Source organism: Erpetoichthys calabaricus, chromosome 13 (assembly GCF_900747795.2).
Source record: "Erpetoichthys calabaricus chromosome 13, fErpCal1.3, whole genome shotgun sequence".
In the NCBI taxonomy this organism is placed as follows: domain Eukaryota; kingdom Metazoa; phylum Chordata; class Cladistia; order Polypteriformes; family Polypteridae; genus Erpetoichthys; species Erpetoichthys calabaricus.
Genome location: NC_041406.2, coordinates 131,789,139 through 131,809,562, shown reverse-complemented (window position 1 = coordinate 131,809,562; position 20,424 = coordinate 131,789,139). Strand labels below are relative to the sequence as shown.

Below are 20,424 nucleotides of genomic sequence, written 5' to 3'. Positions count from 1 at the left end.
ACAGCTATCAAATATATTAAAATATATTAAAAATCAAAAACTAATTTATTTAAATATTCAGACTCTTTGCTGTTGCAGTCCAATTTGCGATCAAGTGCATCCTTTTTGTCTTAATTATGCTGGATTTGTGTCTAGAAGTAGACTGGAGACCACTTGTGGCAAATTGAATTGGATGGAAATAGTTTAAAAAGACACACACCGGCGTATATAAATTCACACAATTCACACTGTATGTCACACAAGAACTCACTGTAGACCTCCCCAATAGAACTTGTACTAATAATATAATGCTTGAATATTAAAATTATTTTGGGTCAAAGACTTTTTTAGTACAGTTGAAGGAGCTGTTCCCATTGGGCAACAGCCAAAGTGCACATTACAGATTTTTAATTTAAGGTTCTCTTCATACGTTTTGGTCACACCATGTAGAACTTTTTTTTTTTTTTTTACTTAAATCCACTCCCCACCCCCATTCACTCCATATTTCAGACGGTGTTTGGGACATAGCATTGGTAGGTATATTAAAGCAGTCATATTTAGTACTTTGTTGCATATCTGCTGCATGGAATGACTGTTTGAGGTGTGCAATTCATGGACATTTGTAATTTTAAACTATGGAGTAAAGGAGTAAAACAAGGAAAACTGTGTCTTTGTTCCAAACATTATGAAGGGCACAGTATTTTTCTCCTTTTTGATCTTAGTTTGGCATTTCAAACTATTATCAGAATGCCTATCTTCACAGGGTATAACTGGTACTGCTTATTCATGGTTTCAGTGTTACTTAACATATAGATTTCAATTTATTCAACTGAATAACTGCATTTCTAACAAGTCACCTGTTAACCATGGTGTGCCACTTTGTTCAGTACTGAGCCCTTTGGTTTTTATTACTTAGCACTCTATATTTTTACCAAACCACCTCAAGCTTCTTCTCTGTCCTCTTTGATTTGTTTGCTTCATGATATTAAAAGTTGAATGGTACATCATCTGCTCAGGTTTAACAGTGACAGGTTTGAAATTCTCCTTGTGGTCTCTAAATCCATTCTTTTAAAATTTGGAACTGTTAACATCTGTATCGATAACACTGATATTCTTTTATGTCCACAAGTTAAGAGCTTTGGTGTTGCTTTTGACAGCACTCGTCTTTCAATTTCACATTAATGCTACATTCCGTGCCGCCATTTAACGTTTATAACATTTTCTTCACTGTTCTACTCTGCAGCTGAGACACTAATTAATGCATTTGTTGCATTAAAGCTAAACTACATTTTATTGTCATATATCTTGGCTAAACATTTAAACAAGCTGCAGTTAGTTCAAAATTCTTATAGAGGCTTATTAAATTAAATTAAGGTTAATTAGTCACATTACACCTATTCTATATAAACCTCACTGGTTCACAAGTACCATATTGACTAAGATTATTGTCTTCACTTACAAAGCATTCCATGATCTGGCTCCCACTTAATTTAAAACACCTTCTAAAAGTTTATGCACTGGGAGTGCTCACTGATTTCTCCTACTTCTGGCTTTCTTGTTGTCCCTTCAGTCTGTCTGTCTTCCATGGGCGGTCATGCTTTTTTTTAATGCTTTTTCTCAGTTCTAGAACTCCCACCCTCAATATATCCAGGCTATTTCCTTATTTAAAAAAAAAAACCCATAAAAGTCATTTTTTCAGAATTGCCTTCACTGTGCCATAAAAGAAAATCCTTTTAAATTATGCTAATTACTTGTTTTATTGTAATCTTTACTAGAAGTGTGCTTATTTTATCTATTTATTTACTGCACCATTTTATGGTTTTATCTTGTAACTAGCTGTGCCATCCATCCAGGTCGGGTTGAAATTTAAGTTATCAATATAGACCTCAGCATTAATGTTTCAAGAGCACCATCTATTGGATGCTTAATTTACAGATATTTATTTTTTTTCTCTTCTTCTATTTATTATTGTTGTAAAGCACTTCCAGCTATACTATTTGTGTATAAAAATGTGCTATATAAATAAGCGTAGCCATAGTAACACTAACAGTAATAGAATTGTTATTACAGCTTACTACAGCTCAAACAAGCAGCAATGGTTGTGCCATAGACACCTAATGTACCTAGTATTGCCACATGTACAAAGTACAGGGTCAGGATAATTATGAAATTTAAGTTGTTCTTAAATTGTTCTTAAAATTTATCTGCTGAATGTGGGAGAAATAAGGAAAAGATACACAATAACATTCAAATATATAATTTACCTTTCTGTGGGGCTCAAATCTCGAATAGCAAGAAGGAGATTTAGTAGTACATGTAGCTTGCTGCTGTCAGTGATCTTGTATCCACCATTCACATATTCTTCTGGAAAAAGGTCAGACAAACCCTCATACAGTTTGCTTTCACAATCTAAACTAGGATATGCTTCTCTTTCCTGTGGAAAAATTTAAATAATATTTTACTTTTACTGTATGGGTCATTCTTTGAATGACAGTATTATGTTATAGGAATCAAATGTTTTTCTCACCATAATAATAAATTTGCTGTTTTTGCAACAATAACCGTTACTCTTAAGTTCAGGCTGCTTTCTTAGCAGGTTAAATTTATTATCCGCATTCAATGATATAATAACAATCACAATATGATCAAATTAAACATCTTTAAGAAGAGAAGATATAATCTTCAAAAGACAGAATACTGATGAGCCTTATTGACACTTTCCCTGTTCAAAATATCAGCATGATATGCATGATGTTGCATTAGACTTAATTCAGAACATTTCACTTTTTGGACAGTGAGATAAATGTACAAAAAGTATTTAAAACATGTGCATGTTAATATTTAAAAGCCATATATAAGTAACACACATTTATAAAAGTAAGTTGTTCTAGACATACTTTAGAGTCTGTAACGAATTTGCTAAAGCTGTGATTATGATGCTAAATTGTGCTGAAAATGTTTTAGGGACTATGAATCTGTTAAACATGGGGATTCAGCATCCCCATTGCAGTTATGGACTCCTTTAAAAACAGAAGACTGCATAAGTAATTAGGTTGCTTTATGCTGCTTTAGGTATCATACAAATGCTATTACTCTTTGATGTTGATGTATTTTTTTGAACACTTTTGATCAGGTGTGATGCATCACTTGTACAGTTTTTAAACTTTCTTAGGTGTGAAATACATTTTACACACCATAAAAGTTTCAATGCAGGACAAAATGAGTAAGGCTGCCTTAACAAATGTGAATGCAACCCACAGTTTTTAAATTAAGTAATATCAGTTTTGTACTTTTAAATTCAGAGGAGTCAATGTTACATTGCAGCAAAAGTAATTTTCTCTTTCTTATACTTGTAATAGCCTATTATGATTTATACATCAATAAAGCCTACTCCTAAAGACTGGAATCTATCAAATGTTATCACATAACATAAAAATGTGATTGGACTGATCCAAGTAAGTACAGTACAGACCAGTAAGTTTAACATTCATGAAACTAGGAAATTAATGGAAGCAATCATTAAAGAAAAGATCACACAATAAGCATGAGCTTAGAGGGGAAAGACTGGTTTCATTAGTATCCTCTAAATCTATGAGGAAGCAACTAAAGTATATTATTATATTATCTTTCAAGAATTCCATAAAGTTTTTGATAACAAACTAAATGAGATGCTACGGGTCAAATTAAACTAAGCAGGTGATAAAGCTTTGTAAGCAAAGATATACAGTAGAACATGATGAATTTTCATAATAAGGTGATGTTAAAAGTAGTGTCCATCAGGGATCAATCCTGGGGCCACTGCTCTTTTTAATGGGCACACATGATCTTGATAAGAATATAAATGATACACTGACTTGGATATAATACAAAACTAAGTAGAATGGTAAATAATCCAGAATCATCAGTATCATTACAGAAGGACCTGGATGGAACACAGGCTTGCATAGAATTGTGGCAGATGAAATTTAATTTAAATGTAAAGCATTACATGTGGAAACTTGAAAGTACTACTTTTAAGAAGGACCTAGGAGTCAAAGTGGACCCTGTGCTATCTACATCCAGCCAATATACTCAAGGGCTAATAAATAAAGGCTAATAAGAGGTTAGGTTATATAGTTCGATGTCTCAAGGGAGGTTATATTTAAACTTTATACAACACTTATGAGCCTCCATCTGGAATAGTGTGTGCTGATGTGGTCTCCATGTTACCAAAAGGACACAGGAGCACTAGAGAAATTTCAGAGACGTGCAAGTAGGCTGAATCTAGGACTGGAAGGTATGAGTTATGAAAACTGAAGGAGCTGAACCTTTAAAAGAAAACAATGGTTAAGCTGTGACATGGTGAAGTTGTTTAAAATTATAAAGGAGGTTAATATTATTAAACCAAGTTGTTTTTCAACAAGAACATGGTCTTTGAAAGAACGTTTCAAAGACTTTCTTTCCACAAAGAATAAGTTACCATGTACAGTCATCCCTCACCTATTGCGGGGGTTAAGTTCCAGAGCCCCCCCACAATAAGTGAAAATCTGTGAAGTAGTGACCTATATTTATTTTATGATTTATGTATTTTAAGGCTTTATAAACCCTTCCCACACTCTTATAAACACTTCCTATGCTCTTAAACACCGCAGAGCAACACTATGTGCAGCCATCAGACGTCCGATGTGTCTGCCACTCGCTTTGTGAAGGGGGGCAGCTAAACGCACGCTAAGCAGAAGTGGACTTTGTGCTGCTTCTGCCAAAATGCGTTATGAAGGGGGGGGGTTAGGGGAGGGGGTTGTTGGGGTGTGAGGGCTGAACGCATGTTCGCTCAAACTCCCCTCTCCGGAGGCACGGTATGCTCCTGCCACTTTGTGTTGTGAAGGGGGTAGGGGTGGTTGGGGAGAAAGCTGAATGCACGCTAAGGAGAAGTGGACTTTGTGCTGGCTTTGTGCTACTTGTCGCTCTGTGTGTCAATTATTTAAAAGCCTGTACAGCAGCTGTTTTCCTGTCTCACTGCCTTGTCTTGCGTGAAGTTAAAAGGTCTTATAATAGAGAGATGTTACTCACATCCTTAGCCCGACATCCACATATCATATGTGTTAACGAAGTGTGTTTTATAAGTTTACATGTGTTTAAAGTGTGTGGGATGGGTATTTTAAGGCTTAAACTATAAAATGTTTATTTATATGGTCTTTCTATATCGCGGATTTTCACCTATCGTTGAAGGGTATGGAACGTAACTTCTGTGATAGGCGGGCGATCACTTGTATTTAAAAAACCCGCGATACAGTGAAGCCGCAATAGGTGAACAGCGATATGGCGAGGGATGACTGTAGTGTGGTACAGTTATACTTTCAAACTCATCTTGATGTTATTTTGAAGAAATTAAATTCATACGATTGGTATGTTATGGCTTAGCCAGGGTTAATGCCCCATCTTATTTCTTGTATATTTAATATTTTGGATCTTTTGCTATCAATTCTGTGCTTGGTTTTATTTTGGCATTTTGTAAAATTATGTTTTTCATTGATGTTGTGTTGTTTAATTACTCCATTTACATGTATTGTGTTTTTATGTTCTTTGCTGCAAGTTATTGTGTTTTGCAGGTGGAATCCCAAGAGATGGAGTCACTCTAACATCACTGCTACTAGGGCTACTCTCAGCCTTTATTTTGTGGTGAAAGAGATGGTTGCAGAAGTAGTTTATTGATTGTTAATCAAAGAGGGCATTCTTGTAAGTATTGTACTTTTTAGTTTAAGGATTTTTTGCTTATGGTTGCCAGTTTGGCAAGTGTTTCTCTGCTAAAGTCTCTCTCTCAACCCCCCCGCAGGAAAGCCAGGCTGCCTAACTGCCAAGCTTTACCTTAACATATGGTTTTGGGGGATGGCAGGTGTTAAGATGTTCTTTGCCTCACTGGTCTGAACCATGGCTGTTTGGAATTGGCTTGTATCAAAAGCCTTTAAGTACCATGACGCCCTATTGGCTGTAGGGGTTGGACAGAAAACCCATAAATTTGCTTGCTTTATCTCACCCTGTCTCTCTCTTACCAACTGATGAAGGAGCAGCTCACACATACCATGAACTGAAAAGGGCAACACAATGAAGAGCACAGCTCGGCAGCCATATTGAGACAGGCATGCGGCCTGTTCTAAAGAAAGCTGACCACAAATGAGGCCTTAACTCAAGACATTTTAAGTAACTAACAAGTCTGTGTGCCGCCTGAACTACACATCACCATTTATCAGGATGTATGGTTGCCAATATTCAAATGTACTTTGCATATTGCTATTATTTATGAATATTACCAATAATACATTGTTTAAATTGTAACTTAACTCCTGCTTGTCTTTTACTACACCTAATTGCCTTAGGTTATAAATGTAGAAGGGAAGGTGGGGAGAAGTTATCCTCTTTAATAAAATCCCAGTGTGCGTCCATGTGTCCGTGTGTGTGTGTCTTCTGGTGAAGTGCGCATGCGCGGGTCACGGTGCGATGCTTCAAAGGCTGCCTGACGCGTCACACAAGACAGAGAGGGCGGGACCTATAAAATATCGCGTGGCCGATGCAATCGGATTTCGGTAAATGAGGTAAGACCTAAAACATAACGCCCGAAAAATCCAATCGGGTACTGAGACGCGGAGACCAGCTTCCCCAAAGAGGTGGGATTAGTGTTTGTTGTTGTGCAAGTGTTCACTCTGAGGATGTCAGATTTGCGATTAACAAACTTGGCCTGGTAAAGTGTCAGTTGTTGAAGGGGTTTTCCTAAATATACGAATTTTCATGATATTACAATAGGATGACTTTTAAAAGTAGATTTATTTTCGCGCACATAAAATCCGTTGCTGGAGAGACGTCACACATACAATAATCAGCTGCACGCCAGCACAGATTAAAATACTTGCTGAGCAACTGCACAGTACTTGCTGGAGAGACGTATTACTGCGAGAGAAAATTAAAGGCACACAATACAGTGACGCATATTACAGCCACATACAAGCCAGAATTACTGTAACTGAAAATAGACGGTCTCTTGCCATTTAATATAGACTGTTCCTACTAATGTTCTAGCGCCAGTTATTGTAACGGGCTCAATGTCTAGTATACTATAATACCTTATAAACAGTGGTAAGTCTGTGAGATTTGAGGCATTCTGACAAAGGCTACATATTAATAATACAAAAGAGGAAAGTAGAGTAATATATTTCTCTACAAAGACAAAACAGACTAGATGGCTTTGATATTTTTTTTGCCTTTTCCCATTTATGTTCTTCTTTTGTGAATTACAAATACATTTCAGCATGTATAATGGTTCCTTGTTGAACTTGTCACGCAAGCCTGAGGTTTTGATGGTTCCTATGCCTTGAATGGCATTTTTGTGTAGCTTAGGACACTAACATATATTTGAACTTTTGAATTTAGTCCTCCCCTGTGGCCTGTGTATGCTGAAGCCAACCTGTACAACATGAAGTCATGGTTCTTGTGCTGATGCCATTCTCCAGACAAACCAGTGAAGATGAGTGTCTGATCAATGGGTCTTTTAAAGGCCTCACATCCTTTTTGCTTTTCGAGTGTGTCCATATTACAACACCAAAATTGTTTTCTAATTTTCTAATAATCATTCCCACTATAAATGAATCAATAAAAAACTCACAGAAATATAAATAAAAAATAATATACAGACATAAAAACAGATGTATCCCTACAAATAGTCTACAATTGAACAAATACATAAATGTTTAAATGTGATTACTGAGATAACAAACAACAGGTATTAAAATAGTCAATTAGCAAATAGTCAATTAGCAAAGTCAGATGTGCTAAAACTAACAGTTGCAGAAAATTTTAACTTACATAATTACTATGTTACCCAGCTTCACCTGGGAAATTTTGTAAGACCATGGGCCTCAGTTATATTGCCGTTGATTAATCAGATGTATAAGAAGTACTACGTGGTTAAGCACTTTATGTATATAATGTGTAGGAGTTCTTACATTAAGTGAAACATGACTTAGCTCTGAGGTGCGGCTGATTTAATTGATTTTGCACCTCAGAATTACAGCTTTACTCATGCAGTTCGCCAAGGTAAGAAAAGCAGCGGCTTAGCAAATAATTATTTGAGTTGGTTAAAGTGTAAAGATGTCGGCTTTGGTATGTTCGCATCTTTTGAGTATCTCGCCGTTGTTATGCAAGGAGTTTCTCAAGTCTCCAGTATTGTCCATGTATAATGGTCTTTCTTTGAAGAATTCTGACTTAGTCTCAAATATAATAACTAGAACAGGTTCCTAATAGTTGGTGACTAATTTTCATATCGATAATCAGTGTGACCCGAAGGCAAAAGAATTCATGAATCTCCTGCACACTTTTGATCTGAGCCAGCACGTTAGTCAGACAACACACAAAGGTGGGGCACACGTTGGATTTAGTGATTACTAAAGGATTAAAATTTGATGAGAGGCAGATTGTGGATATCAGTTTATCAGACTATTTTCCCTCAGTAGTTAATGTAGAAACACTGATAGATAAAATTAATCAGAAGCGTATAGATAGATAGATACTTTTACTTACTTACTTACTTACTTACTTTCTTACTTACTTACTTTATTAATCCCCAAGGGGAAATTCACATACTCCAGCTGCAGCATACTGATAAAAACAATATTAAATTAAACAGTGATAAAAATGCAGGTATAACAGACAGTAACTTTGTATAATGTTAACGATTACTCCCCCGGGTGGAATTGAAGAGTTGCATAGTGTGGGGGAGGAACGATCTCCTCAGTCTGTCAGTGGAGCAGGACAGTGACAGCAGTCTGTCGCTGAAGCTGCTGCTCTGTCTGGAGATGGTACTGTTCAGTGGATTCTCCATGATTGACAGGAGTCTGCACAGCGCCCGTCGCTCTGCCACAGATGTCAAACTGTCCAGCTCCATGCCTACAATAGAGTCTGCCTTCCTCACCAGTTTGTCCAGGTGTGAGGTGTCCCTCTTCTTTATGCTGCCTTCCCAGCACACCACCGCATAGAAGAGGGCGCTCGCCACAACTGTCTGATAGAACATCTGCAGCATCTTATTGCAGATGTTGAAGGACACCAGCCTTCTAAGAAAGTATAGTCGGCCCTGTCCTTTCTTGCATAGAGCATCAGTATTGGCAGTCCAGTCCAATTTATCATCCAGCTGCACTCCCAGATATTAAAAAACACTTCTGATTTATCTGCAACTTCAAAGTTTACTAACATTTTAAGCAACCAATCCGTTTGTAATGCTTACTACAATAGTGATGATAATGTAAATAGTAACGTGGAAAATTTTAATGCTGAAGTGAGAGCTGCCGCTGACATAATTGCCTTCTGAAAAGACAGTTAAAATCTCCTCCAGCACTGTTACACCATGGAAAACACGCCGGAGAGCTGAGTGTAGAAAAACTAAATTGATTGTCCACTATGAAATATCGAAGGCTAAAATAACAGAATACAACAACATAGTCCGTCTTGAGAGGCGGTGCTACTTCTCTAAAATCTATATATATATAAAATTCAATGTGTGTATGTATGCATGCATGCTCCAGCATCACTTCCAAATGGCTGGAGCGATTTTCATGAAACTTGGTACACATTTTTCTCATTGGTTGACTAAAAATACTGTAGGGTGAAATCAGCCCTAACCTACCCCCTTTTAGGTAGGGTGGGGTGGGGTGATCTTGCGGTCTTGTATGCATCATGTCATCCCGTTGACACTCGGAACGACCACCAGAGGGTGAACTGGAGGTGACTGCCAACATTCTTTATGTTGAGCACCACCACGCCCCTGTTGCTTTTGAAATTAAATAGAGTTGGCCAGGTTGGCATCCCAACTATTTTTGGGACTAATTCTGTCTTTGTGACTCGAACAGCCATATATATACTGTATATCTTATATATAAACGTCTACGCGTGGAAGTGTGTGTGTGTGTGTGTGTGTCTGTCCGGCTCGGAAGTGATAGGTAGAGTCAGGGTAAGGGCTCCAGTTCAGAGGATACGCAAGTGAGGCCAGCACAATGGCAAAAGGAAACCTCCGAAGAAAGACAGTCGCTTAGCTGCTAATGCACAAACAATGTGAGCACGTCGGCAACAAAGATCCTCCTAGGAGAGAGATGCCCCGAGTAGTTCTGATGATTTCAATACTTTGTAGGATCCCATGCTTTCAACGGCACAGGCTTATACAGTTAGTGTATATATATACACACAGTACTGTGCAAAAGTTTTAGGCAGGTGTGAAAAAATGCTGTAAACAAAGAATGCTTTCAGAAATATAAATAATGATTGTTTATTGTTATCAATTTACAAAATGCAAAGTGACAGAACAAAAGAAAAATCTAAATCAAATCAATATTTGGTGTTACTACCTTTTGCCTTCAAATCAGCATCAATTCTTAAAGGTACACTTACACAAAGTCAGGGATTTTGTAGGATTATAGTCAGGTGTATGATCAACCAATTATACCAAACAGGTGCTAATGAAAAAAAACTGGGTGAGGAACAGTCAAACTCTGCTACCAAGGTGAGGTTGTGGAAGACAGTTTCATGTCATGACAAGATTGAGCACAGCAATGAGACACAAGGTAGTTATACTCCATCAGCAAGGTCTCTCCCAGACAAAGATTTCAAAGCAGACTGGGGTTTCAAGATGTGCTGTTCAAGCTCTTTTGAAGAAGCACAAAGAAACAGGCAATTTTGAGGATCATAGACGCAGTGGTCGGTCAAAGAAACTTAGTGCAGCAGATGAAAGACACATCAAGCTTATTACCCTTCGAAATCGGAAGATGTCCAGCAGTGCCATCAGCTCAGAACTGGCAGAAACCAGTGGGACGTAGGTACACCCATCTACTGTCCGGAGAAGTCTGGCCAGAAGTGGTCTTCACAGAAGAGTTGCAGCCAAAAAGCCATACCTCCGACGTGGAAACAAGGCCAAGCGACTCAAGCATGCACGAAAACATAGGAACTGGGGTGCAGAAAAATGGCAGCAGGTGCTCTGGACTGATGAGTCAAAATTTGAAATATTTGGCTGTAGCAGAAGGCAGTTTGTTCGTCGAAGGGCTGGAGAGCGGTACAATAATGAGTGTCTGCAGGCAACAGTGAAGCATGGTGGAGGTTCCTTGAACGTTTGGGGCTGCATTTCTGCAAATGGAGTTGGAGATTTGGTCAGGATTAATGATGTTCTCAATGCTGAGAAATACAGGCAGATACTTATCCATCATGCAATACCATCAGGGAGGCGTATGATTGGCCCCAAATTTATTCTGCAGCAGGACAACGACCCCAAACATACAGCCAAAGTCATTAAGAACTATCTTCAGTGTAAAGAAGAACAAGAAGTCCTGGAAGTGATGGTATGGCCCCCACAGAGCCCTGATCTCAACATCATCGAGTGTGTCTGGGATTACATGAAGAGACAGAAGGATGTGAGGAAGCCTACATCCACAGAAGATCTGTGGTTAGTTCTCCAAGATGTTTGGAACAACCTACCAGCCGAGTTCCTTCAAAAACTGTGTGCAAGTGTACCTAGAAGAATTGATGCTGTTTTGAAGGCAAAGGGTGGTCACACCAAATATTGATTTGATTTAGATTTTTCTTTTGTTCATTCACTGCATTTTGTTCATTGATGAAAATAAATGATTAACACTTCCATTTTTGAAAGCCTTCTTTGTTTATAGCCTTTTTTCACACCTGCCTAAAACTTTTGCACAGTACTGTGTGTGTGTGTATATATATATATATATATATATATATATATATATATATATATATATATATATATTATATATATATATAGTATATAAATCTATCTATATATATATATATATATATATATATATATATATATATATATAAAAGCCAAATACCACTGACTCACTCATCACAAAATCTCCCAAAACATGAGGACTTTAAATTTGGTATGTAGGTCACACCCTCTAAATAATGATACATCCAAATGTCCTACTGACGTACTGTAGATTACAAACCTGACAAATAACAATTTTATGTAAATGGAAAATAGTGTTTTTGATGATGAGTGAGTGAGTCAATATTTATAATATTTATTACACTAAGGGTGCAAAATTATAGCATAATAGTTCTGCCTTAAGTTTTCTCTGAAAAAGACATGAGCTGTCATCCCCAGCAATATGCTTTCAGCTAGCATCATTTATACTTTAGAAACATTATTAATCCGCTTTATACCAAACATACAGTACACAGTTAAGCCAGGCTTCATGTATTTGAAAAAAAATACATTGTAAATGTATTCATGATGTGTATATACAAGCATCCAAGTACATCTCAATTTAAGGCTAGTTTAAAAATAAATATAAACATGAATACATACATAAATGTGTATATGATTATTTAAATTGATTATTGTATATTTACGCATATATCTCACACACACACATACACAGACACTCACCAGCCACTTTATGTTTAATGTTAATGTTATTGCTTAATTACAATAGAATATAATTTTCTCACAGCTACTTAGATGATGGTATAGTCTTTTACCCCCTGTAAGTTAACAAAAAACAGAACTTTCTCAGCTATATCTCTACAACAGAGTGTTAATTAAGCCAGTTAGGAAATAGTCTTGCTGCTAGCTTTGACTGTTAGATATGTTTGCAAATAGGAGATGGCATACAGTTTTCTTTTTGCTCTCTGCGGGAGTAGCTCTGTTGCACTCGCCCATAGGAAGGCTGCTCACATCATGAAGGGGATGGGGGAAAGCCCTCGGAAGACACATCCCTGGAAGAGTCGAAACCATTGGAGAGCCAATGGGGTCAGGTCTGTTGGGGATCGGAACTGGTGTGATGCTGAGGCGTCGCCCACTGCACGGAAGCACTTGGGTCCCAATTTGAGGCAGCCCATACGGGTGGGCGCATGGAACATCTTGTCTCTCCGACAAGATGATCATCTTCCTCTGCTGTCGGAGAAGCTGCGTAAACTCCGCATTTCAGTGGCGGCACTCTCAGAGGTGCGCAGACCGGGGATGGGCCAGATTTCTGTAGGTGGATACACCTTTTATTGGTCTGGTCGGTCTGATGGCTATCATACTCGGGGAGTAGCTGTTGCTGTAGTGGATTGGCTTCTTCCGATGGTGTCCGATATCACTCCTGTCAACGAGCATACTATGAGACTCAGATTACGCCACTCCCTGGGTGCCTTTTCTGTTGTCTCAGTGTATGCTCCAGCCACAGTGAGTGATGTCTCAGCAATGGAGACATTTTATTTGCAGCTTCGCTCAGTTGTTGATGGGTGCCCACGAGGTGACACTTGTCTGGTGATGGGTGACTTCAATGCAGCCACTGGCACTGACAGGGCTGGCTATGAGGATTGTCTCGGTCCCCATGGGTCTGGAGACCGTGGTGAAAGTGGCTCCATATTCCTTGACTTTGGAAAAGGTTAGGGACTGCAAATCACTGGATTCTGGTTCCTGTGCCCAGAACTGCATCGTTGGACTTGGTACTCCAATACTGGTGGTGCGGTGAAGGAGATTGATCACATCCTTGTGTGCAGACGTTGGAGGCTCCTGCAAAACTGCAGGGTCTACAGAAGTGCCCAGTTTGTGAATTCTGATCACAGACTTGTTGTTGCTACTCTTAGGATCCAGCTTAGGTCCAGCAGGTTACCACCTACTAGAAAAATGAGCCTGGACTTGGCCAGACTCCAAGACCAGGCTGTTTCTAATGAGTTTGCATGCAGTTTGTGTGAGGAACTTGAAGATTTGGGTACAACTGCCGATTCTAATGTGATGTGGGAGACCTTCCATGACAAGACCTGAAGGTTGCGGAGGGTTGTTTTGGTGTTACCGGTGTTCCCAGAAGGAGGTGTTTCATCTCTCAGGGCACCCTGGATATCATCGAGAGGAGTCGCAGCGCACAGCTCAATGACAACTCTGGTCTGTACCGGGAACTGAGAAGGACGGCTGCGAGAGCTCTGAGGGCAGATAAAGAGGCGTTTATTAGAGGAATCCGTGAGCAAGTGACACACCATCTGTGGTCTAGCGACCCATGTCCTGCTTACAGAAGAATCGAAGCATTACGCACATCTGAATCTGTTCCTCAGAGATACATAAAAAGGGCGGGTGATGGAACGGTCCTTATGGATGACACTGCAGTTGTGACCCGGTGGGCTGGCTACTTTGAGCAGTTATTCAAAGCTGATCCTCTGGCTAGGAGGTTGGATATCTCTGGGTTCATGGTTCTTGAGGCTGATCCTCCAATTAGCTGTGAACCACCCAATCTCACTGCACAGGTGGTGAACCAGCTGAGGGGGGAAAGGCTGCAGGGATCTGTGGTATCAGGGGTGAACTTCTCTAAGCTGGTGGTGTGGACTGGGTGTTGCTTCCATTTGGGAGACTGACATCATCCCAACTGATTGGAAAACGGGACTTTTCGTCCCTATCTGGAAAAGGAAGGGTGATCGCCTGGATTGCAGCAACTACAGGGGGATAACACTGCTCTCAGTGCTGGGTAAGGTCCTTGCTAGGGTCATCCTCAATAGGATCCATGATCACTTGCTCACATACCAGCGACTGGAACAGTCTGGTTTTACGCCTAAGAAGTGTACCATCGACCGCATCCTGGCAATGAGAGTTTTAATGGAGTGTAAACGCGAATATCGGCAGAGTTTCTTTGCAGCCTTTGTCGATTTTCGCAAAGCATTCGACTCAGTTGATCAAGCTGACCTGTGGAACATCTTGAGGGTTCGCGGGATCCCCTCGAGGTTGCTGGACATCATGGCCAGCCTGTACACTGGTACTATGAGTGCTGTGCAGAGTGGAGGCAGGACCTCTCTGTTTTTCCCAGTTGATTCTGGGGTTCGTCAGGAGTGTGTTCTTGCTCCTACTCTGTTCAATGCTTGCATGGACTGGGTGTTGGGCAAGGTCATGGGGTCCAGCGGCTGTGGGGCATCTGTTGGTGAAGAAAGATTCACGGATCTTGACTTTGCTGACGATGCTGTGATCTTCACAGAGTCAATGGAGGCTCTGATCGGGGTGCTCGAGAGACTGAGCGAGGAGTCTGAGTGTCTGGGCTTGCGAATGTCCTGGATAAAAACCAAGATCCAGGCCTTTAATGACCTCTTGGGCACAACCATCAGCAGTGTGTCTGTTTGCGGAGAGAGTGTCGACCTTGTCAAGAGGTTTACTTACCTTGGCAGTGACATTCATGTCTCTGGTTACTCTTCCTATGAAGTTAGTAGATGGATTGGGAGAGCATGGGGGGTCATGAGGTCGCTGGGAAGCGGTGTGTGGTGGTCCTGATATCTATGCAAAAGGACAAAGGTCCAAGTCTATAGAGTCCTGGTGCTTCCTGTTTTGCTATATGGTTGCGAGACAAGGACGCTATCCAGTGACCTGAGACGAAGACTGGACTCCTTTGGTACTGTGTCTCTCCGGAAACTCCTTGGGTACCGTTGGTTTGACTTTGTGTCGAATGAGCGGTTGCTCATGACAGTCCCAAATGAGGCATATTACCTGCATTGTGAGGGAGCGTCAGTTACGGCACTATTGCCATGTGGCGCGTTTCCCAGAGGGTGATCTGGCTCGTAAGATCCTCATTGTTGGGGACCCGAGTGGCTGGACCAGGCCAAGGGGTCGCCCACGTAACACCTGGCTGTGGCAGATAGAGGGTCATTTCCGCAGGGTGGGACTGGACCACGTGCCTGGGGGTTTGCAAACCGGGATCCCAAGTTGTTTCGTCATGTAGTGGGTGCGGCAATGCACTGTACCAGTGCATCCTCCCCAACTTGACTTGACTTGACACAGTTTTCTGACTCTGCTTAGCGCACTTAACTTGCCTAACGTGCCTCAAGTATGACCGTATGGCCAAACTTAGAGAAATGAAACAAGATATATAAGCCTTAAACAGAACTTTCCTTAAAAAAAGAACTTTACTATTCTTTAATATCAATTTTTTCTCTATTTTTTATGTGAACTGTTTTGCTTTGAATTGTACTAAAACTTTTAACACAAATATTCTTGGACTGTGGAAGTATTTGAACACAAGCCACGTTATTACCAGAACCATCCTATGTAGTGAGCTAAAATCTGCAGAACTTTAGTAATTTGGGACAAACACAGATACAATTATATTCAAGGTAAGTAAACAAAAATGCATTCATTTCTGAGCTTTCGTGTAAAATTCGTGAAGTACCTCATTCACCCACATCTCCCCTTCTCTGCATTAAAAAAGGATTTTATGCATTTTGTTTTCCAGGTCCAAATTTTGTGACACATGCACCAGGGAAAGCTGCACTTTTACTTTCTGTAGGTGGTTTAGTTGCAAAGAAAACACACTATAGTAAAGACATAACTATGAAGGTTGCAAGATCAGTTGCAAGTTAGCTGCCTTAAAATGAAAGTTTCATATTGCATATGCTTGTTTCTATAATGCAAACAATCTTTTCCTGGGTGGGTTGCTTCCATCTTTCAGTTTCTTCTTAAATGCAGCATCCCCACCACTATCCTGGGGAGAAGTTCTGAAGAAGATGTATTTGAATTTTATAAAATCAAAAAGGTCAGAAATGGAGCCAAATTTTAATGAAGATGAATTAAGTTTTCCTTATTTACTGTTGAAAGACTTAAAACCTGTTTCTTTAACTTTAAGAATAAAGTGTGCTTAGAAAAGAATAGTTAATTCCATTTATGCAATTTAGAAAGCAACAATATAAAATTATTCAATAAAAATTCAAATACAACAAGAATCCAAATGCTAACATTACTTGAATTATTTGGGCAAGATTAATTGCTAGATCATAATACTTACCTTTATGGTAGTATAAAGCAAAGCAGGATGATTGCATAGCTTTTTAAGTGCCCCAATACAGACCAAATGTGGACTGTTCTCAAGATCACCCTGAAGCAAAGATCTGACAGTATGGGATGCCAGCAGTGCTCGGTAGACTTCCAACTGCAATGGAGAAGGTTGACAGAACAATACCCATTCCACTTTCGGAGGCAGATAGCTATTAATTATCTCTTGTGTCCGGCGTAATGTAAAGAATCCTGTGATGCGTACGAGCTCTGAAGCCCTTTCGTTGCCAAGGCGCTTTTCCTCCTATAGTAAAAGAAAGATATTGGGCTTAGTTAGCATAGATAGATAGATAGACAGATAGATACTTTATTAATCCCACGGGGAAATTCACATACTCCAGCAGCAGCATACCGATACAAAAAACAATATTAAATTAAAGAGTACTAAAAATGCAGGTAAAAACAGACAATAACTTTGAATAATGTTAACGTTTAAAACCCCCCACCCAGGGTGGAATAGAAGAGTCGCATAGTTTGGGGGAGGAACGATCTTCTCAGTCTGTCAGTGGAGCAGGACAGTGACAGCAGTCTGTCGCTGAAGCTGCTCTTCTGTCTGGAGATGACACTGTTTAGTGGATTTTCCATAATTGATAGGTGCCTGCTGAGCGCCCGTAGCTCTGCCACAGATGTCAAGCTGTCTAGCTCCATGCCAACAATAGAGCCTGCCTTCCTCACCAGTTTGTCCAGGCGTGAGGCGTCCTTCTTCTTAATGCTGCCTCCCCAGCATACCACCGCATAGAAGAGGGCGCTCGCCACAACCGTCTGATAGAACATCTGCAGCATCTTATTGCAGATGTTGAAGGACACCAGCCTTCTAAGGAAGTATAACCGGCTCTGTCCTTTCTTACACAGAGCATCAGTATTGGCAGTCCAGTCTAATTTATCATCCAGCTGCACTCCCAGGTATTTATAGGTCTGCACCCTCTGCACACAGTCACCTCTGATAATCACGGGGTCCATGAGGGGTCTGGGCCTCCTAAAATCCACCACCAGCTCCTTGGTTTATATATACACACACACACACACATATACAGTGGGGCAAAAAAGTATTTAGTCAGCCACCAATTGTGCAAGTTCTCCCACTTAAAAAGATGAGAGAGGCCTGTAATTTTCATCATAGGTATACCTCAACTATGAGAGACAAAATGAGAAAAAAAAATCCAGAAAATCATTGTCTTATTTTTGAAGAATTTATTTGCAAATTATGTAGGAAAAAAAGTATTTGGTCAATAACAAAAGTTCATCTCAATACTTTGTTATATACCCTTTGTTGGCAATGACAGAGGTCAAACGTTTTCTGCAAGTCTTCACAAGATTTTCACACACTGTTGCTGGTATTTTGGCCCATTCCTCCATGCAGATCTCCTCTAGAGCAGTGATGTTTTGGGGCTGTCGCTGGGCAACACGGACTTTCAACTCCCTCCAAAGATTTTCTATGGGGTTGAGATCTGGAGACTGGCTAGGCCACTCCAGGACCTTGAAATGCTTCTTACGAAGCCACTCCTTCGTTACCCGGGCAGTGTGTTTGGGATCATTGTCATGCAGAAAGACCCAGCCACGTTTCATCTTCAATGCCCTTGCTGATGGAAGGAGGTGTTCACTCAAAATCTGATGATACATGGCCCCATTCATTCTTTCCTTTACACAGATCAGTCGTCCTGGTCCCTTTGCAGAAAAACAGCCCCAAAGCATGATGTTTCCACCCCCATGCTTTACAGTAGGTATGGTGTTCTTTGGATGCAACTCATGACGAGTAGAGTTTTTACCAAAAAGTTCTATTTTGGTTTCATCTGACCATATGACATTCTCCCTATCCTCTTCTGGATCATCCAAATGCTCTCTAGCAAACTTCAGACGGGCCTGCACATGTACTGGCTTAAGCAGGGGGACACGTCTGGCACTGCAGGATTTGAGTCCCTGGCGGCGTAGTGTGTTACTGATGGTAGCCTTTGTTACTTTGGTCCCAGCTCTGTGCAGGTCATTCACTAGGTCCCCCCGTGTGGTTCTGGGATTTTTGCTCACCGTTCTTGTGATCATTTTGACCCCACGGGGTGAGATGTTGCGTGGAGCCCCAGATCGAGGGAGATTATCAGTGGTCTTGTATGTCTTCCATTTTCTAATAATTGCTCCCACAGTTGATTTCTTCACACCAAGCTGCTTACCTATTGCAGATTCAGTCTTCCCAGCCTGGTGCAGGGTCTACAATTTTGTTTCTGGTGTCCTTTGACAGCTCTTTGGTCTTGGCCATAGTGGAGTTTGGAGTGTGAATGTTTGAGGTTGTGGACAGGTGTCTTTTATATTGATAACGAGTTCAAACAGGTGCCCATTAATACAGGTAACGAGTGGAGGACAGAGGAGCCTCTTACAGAAGAAGTTACAGGTCTGTGAGAGCCAGAAATCTTGCTTGTTGTAGGTGACCAAATACTTATTTTCCACCATAATTTGCAAATAAATTCTTTAAAATCAGACAATGTGATTTTCTGGATATTTTTTCTCATTTTGTCTCTCATAGTTGAGGTATACCTATGATGAAAATTACAGGCCTCTCTCATCTTTTTAAGTGGGAGAACTTGCACAATTGGTGGCTGACTAAATACTTTTTTGCCCCACTGTATACACACACACACACACATATACATATATATATATATATATATATATATATATATATATATACACATATATATATATATATATATATATATATATACATATATATATACATATATATATATATATATATACATATACACATACATACATGAGAAGCTACCCAATCAGAGCACGCAGTTAAGTTCCTGTGTGCCGCTGATTGGCTCAGCAACGGAGTGCTGCATTAACCAGGAAGTCTCATCTCACTCATTCAGCATTAACGTGCTCCTGCTACTGCTTCAGGGGCCGTGTCCAAGCGCCAACAGAAGATGCAAATGATTGCAGAAAAGGTAAAAGTTTTGGATATGTTGAAAGAAGGGAACAGCTACACAGCTGCAGGACACCATTATGGCATCAATGAGTCCACGATTCTTTTTATTTAAAAAGGAGGAAAAGCATATAAGATCTATGGCCGCAGTGTCCTTTAACCAGGGCGCAAAACGAGTTGCAAGTGGACGTGATAAGGCAGTAGTCTGGATGGAATCTGCTTTAGGGATCTGGATTGAAGAGTGCTGGAAGAAGAACAACGGCGGTGCTACACAGTCGCCTGAAGAGGCTCCTTTAGAAGAGCTGTAACGCTATCCTTTGTTGTGCAATAAAATTAAACTCATCGTTATCGGACAAGTCGTCGTATCATTGTTGGTGAGTAACCATAATTAATTATCTACGTACAGTACTTATTACATGTACATAGTTTAGTGTCACTGTACACACATTTTACTGTATACAATTTTTCTTGCATTGTACGTATTTATTGATGGTGGCCTGTCTGTCGTAATGGCTGTAATATATGTAATATGGGAGACGCTCAATATCTTTAAAATAATATTTAGGTTTTACTGTATATAAACTGTGTTTACATACATAATTTAAACGAATTCTACCTAATATCTAAGAGAATACAAAGGGTTTATGCTGTATAATTGTGCGGGAAATGTTTATAATAGTGTGGGAGAGTTTATACGGGTTTAAAA

General features: G+C 40.0%; 1 protein-coding gene across 2 annotated transcripts in view; it reads right to left on the bottom strand.

Annotated features, from left to right (window-relative positions):
• rad54b (RAD54 homolog B) overlaps nt 1–20,424 on the bottom strand; it is a 230,504-nt gene that overhangs the window by 36,246 nt on the left and 173,834 nt on the right. For both annotated transcript variants that reach the window (XM_028817766.2, XM_028817765.2), the window contains exons 10-11: nt 16,752–17,042; nt 2,244–2,413 (exon numbers count right to left, since the gene is read on the bottom strand). In XM_028817766.2, coding sequence (XP_028673599.1) covers nt 2,244–2,413; nt 16,752–17,042 — 461 coding nt within the window. The remainder of the gene's footprint in view (nt 1–2,243; nt 2,414–16,751; nt 17,043–20,424) is intronic.